Source organism: Humulus lupulus, chromosome 1 (genome assembly GCF_963169125.1).
Source record: "Humulus lupulus chromosome 1, drHumLupu1.1, whole genome shotgun sequence".
Taxonomy (NCBI): Eukaryota; Viridiplantae; Streptophyta; class Magnoliopsida; order Rosales; family Cannabaceae; genus Humulus; species Humulus lupulus.
Window position 1 is genome coordinate 93,253,540 of NC_084793.1, and position 3,421 is coordinate 93,256,960.

Genomic DNA, 3,421 nt, shown 5'->3' on the forward strand with positions numbered 1-3,421 from the left:
TTTGTATTTTATACTGTAATATGGAAATATTTATTTCTTATTTTTGTTTTGATGTTCTATTATTGTTCGAAAACCCAATAGTCATCCATTATTTTAAGGTACATAAAAAATCATTAATTAGTTGTGATTTCCAATATAAGATTTAAATAATAAAATCTCAAATTTGAAATAATAATTTCGAAATTAAAATTTAATACGTTAAAGAAATTAAAAAAATATATTTCAATTAGTTCCTTGGAAATTACATATACTTGCACCAAATAATATTTGAAATGCTACATTGGAAATTAAACAAACTTATTTCGATCAACAATATAAAAATACAAAAGTAAACCAAATTACTACTCCACATCTCCCTATTTATTGATTACATTGCTACTAACAATGATATCTTGATTATAGTCTTCAGATATTTGAGATGCTTCACATAGTTGCTGTACAAAACAATAAATAAATAAATAAAATTAGATAAACATATACCAACCAGATAATGTTTCATATTGTAAAATTATGAAATTAATTAAGATATACCAACCAGACGACGACGAAGTTGATGGATAATATTATTTGAACCATTTAACCTATTTCTAGATTCAAGGATCTTTGTAACCAAAATATTTTGCAAACCAACAACCATTGTGAGCAAAGCATTTACTTTTGTCACCCCAACCTGTAAAAAATAAACTAATATAAAATTTAAAAAATAATTAAAATAATAATTAAAAAAATAATACATACACATTTTACATGGTCTGGAATTTGAAGGTTCCCTTTGTTTACATCTGATTGTATATTAATGGTCATTGCATCACCATCTTCATTAGGTATGACAAAACTCCATGGTGGGATAGGAACATCACGGTCTACCTCATCTACATATACATGGTTTTCATATTCCTAATTTTTAAATAGAAAAAATATTTTAGAAAAATATAATCCAAATGTTCTAACATAAACATAAAATGAGATCTCAATCATAGATACATATATAGATATAAAGATATTACCTTACAAAAAGAACAATAAGACTCACTATGAAGACAACGTCGAGTTCTACTTTCGAACATTGAAGAGGACGACTCCAAACTTTTCATAGGAGATCTATACCAACGAGCGCGATCTAAAAGCAATTTGGACCTGATTCGATTAGGAGACAATGAGTTATCATAAAAATTTTGTCTCTTCTTTCCAACCCTTCATTCTAAATCATTAGATCTATTTCTTTTATTCTTCACCCTCTTCTCCTCTACTCCCATGCGTTTTCTCTCTCCTTCACTATTTTTTCCCCACACGTTTTTTTTTCTTCTTTCTCTCCTTCACATGCTCACGAAATCATGGTGCAATTATGATTTTTTTTATGTTTATTTTTTTACTTTGAATGAAGAAGAAGAAGAAGAAAAAGAATAGAGAGTTTAAGAAATGAGTGTGCATTTATTATGAAACCCTAATTTTTAAAATTTTAAATTAATTCAAAACTTGAAAAAAGAACTTACCTCTTATTGGTTGGAATCACCATTCCTAATGACAAAAAAAAAAAAAAAATTCGAAATTAATGCAAAAAAAAAAAAGAATCTATGCAAAAAAAAAAAAAATTACTTATTAGTAACTTAATGTACCAAGTCACCTACATGCCATGTCAGCTTATTTGCACATTTATCTCGAAAATGATAATGACTCGAGTATAAATTGTAGCTGTAGGGGGACCAAAATGTCAAAATCAGAATAAGAAAAAACAAGCCTTGAATTCTTATTTTTTGAAAAATTATACATAGCTAAAACCAGTTTGATTTCGATTTTCTCTCTTTTTCCATTATTCTTAATAGAAGATAAATTTGCAGCTGAAGTAAAAGTCAACCCACTGAATCATTTAGCTAGTTGAATTGGGATTTCTTGTAACTAAATCAATATCATTTAGCTAGTGTTTGCTTAAGAGTTGAGACTCCTTACCTTTCCTTTCCAATCCTATCCTTTAGTATACGCGTCAAGCCGTCATTGCTATCTCTTGCTTGGTCTTCGATTAGCATTAAGAGAGCAGTCAAAATCAACGCCACCAGTTGTGACCCTAAATATTTAGTGAGTCAGTTTTGATTTCCCACTCACCTTTCCTAATGACTCTCATACCCTTACTCTAACATGGTTTTGCATTCCATTAGAGGGTCAAATTAGTCATTAACCAAACACTACCTACCTAAACCCACTAACGAAATTCGCTCTATACACGACATATAAATAAGAAGTTTCATTACCCCATTTCTCTCGTGCATTTATTCAAACACAGACAAAACAAGACGAAACCAACCCAAGAAAAGCTTGATTAATAATTGAGCACAAGCAAAAGAAGAAGATTTAGAGAAAGAACAGAAAGAAAAACCTCCATGGAAGGCTTGATTCCTTACCTTCTTCACGCGCTAAAAAAAGATAAGCCAAAAAATTACTACAGAAGCTACTCCGACACCTCGAACAGAAGCTACCACCGGCTTTCAAGCGAATCTATTCATAATAATTTGGCGGAAGGCTCGTCTCACCGCCGTACTCGATCAGAGTTTCAGCCACCTCCGGCTCTGGATTTCTTGGAACAGAGGTCGCATAGCTACAACAACAGAGGTTTTCCTTCGCCGGCTTCAATGGCCGGAACCAGTGACCGGAATGTTGCCGTGGACGATAGTAAGGGCTCTTATCCTAGTTTCCAAACCTATAATATGGGGGTTGATGGTTCTTCTGGTATGCGAAGGAAGAAAATCAATCATGTTTCTAAGTGAAATCTATACTATATATGTGTAAATCATCAAATTGATTTGATTTTTATGTGTAATTATGTAAGTTAGTTTCTTTTATTTAATTCTTTGGTTGAGATAAGTGTTGTGGCTGTTGTTGAATTAAGAAGTGTGGGGTTCATTGAAGTAATGAAGTTTCACTTGCAATTAATTTGTAATCAACATGAAGTTTATTAGAAATGTGTGTGAAGATTCGAATGTAATAATAGAGGTTTGTTTATAATTTTATGTTTTCTTAAGTTTTTTTAAATAATAAATGATAACAAGTTAAATTGAATAGGGATATTTGCATCTAAATTACTAAAACTTTCACTTTTTCTTTTACACTTAAGTACCAAAAAAAAAAATTGTAGTGAAAGTACCACAAGGTTTCTTTTTTTTGCATTTTGGTATCAACTGTTCACACCATTTTTCGTCAACTTGAGAACATAAAAGCATGAATTCAAGATTAGAGATATGATAAAATAAAATAACACCATATTTTATAGTGGTTCGGCTAAAAAAATATGACATACGTCTACTCAGTCACTTTTATTGATATTTACGCTTGAAGAATCATAGTTTTCATCGAACTTACATTGCCGGTTATTCTCATTCCTCATTCACTTTGATATCACATAAGGACTTGTTTAGACAATAATGGAGTT

The 3,421-nt window shown here is 30.7% G+C and overlaps 2 protein-coding genes across 3 annotated transcripts; one reads left to right on the forward strand and one right to left on the reverse strand.

The window, feature by feature from the left end:
- Nucleotides 1-244: 244 nt before the first annotated feature.
- On the reverse strand, nt 245-2,107 carry LOC133796010 (uncharacterized). Of its 2 annotated transcripts, XM_062233494.1 has the most exons (6): nt 1,948-2,107; nt 1,494-1,518; nt 1,008-1,137; nt 739-897; nt 536-670; nt 245-434 (listed from the first exon to the last, which is right to left on the reverse strand). In XM_062233494.1, exons 2-6 carry the CDS (start codon nt 1,514-1,516, stop codon nt 357-359), a joined length of 525 nt encoding a protein of 174 aa, XP_062089478.1. In that variant the 5' UTR covers nt 1,517-1,518; nt 1,948-2,107; the 3' UTR covers nt 245-356. The 2 variants fall into 2 exon arrangements, with proteins under 2 accessions (XP_062089478.1, XP_062089483.1); XM_062233499.1 differs by lacking the exon at nt 1,948-2,107 and having other exon boundaries at nt 1,494-1,584.
- Nucleotides 2,108-2,253: 146 nt separating this feature from the next.
- LOC133796022 (uncharacterized) lies at nt 2,254-2,997 on the forward strand. Its single transcript, XM_062233506.1, has one exon. The coding sequence runs from the start codon at nt 2,376-2,378 to the stop codon at nt 2,757-2,759; it is 384 nt and encodes a 127-aa protein (XP_062089490.1). The 5' UTR covers nt 2,254-2,375; the 3' UTR covers nt 2,760-2,997.
- Nucleotides 2,998-3,421: the final 424 nt, after the last annotated feature.

What these genes read in the sequence shown, in the direction of transcription:
- LOC133796010 (XM_062233494.1), bottom strand. Translation starts at nt 1,516, where the DNA reads ATGGTGATTCCAACCAATAAGAG. An exon ending in GTGATTCCAACCAATAAGAG is followed by an intron (nt 1,138 to 1,493) that starts GTAAGTTCTTTT and finishes TAATCGAATCAG; the next exon opens with GTCCAAATTGCTTTTAGATC. An exon ending in ATCAACTTCGTCGTCGTCTG is followed by an intron (nt 435 to 535) that starts GTTGGTATATCT and finishes TGTTTTGTACAG; the next exon opens with CAACTATGTGAAGCATCTCA.
- LOC133796022 (XM_062233506.1), top strand. Translation starts at nt 2,376, where the DNA reads ATGGAAGGCTTGATTCCTTACCTTCTTCACGCGCTAAAAAAAGATAAG.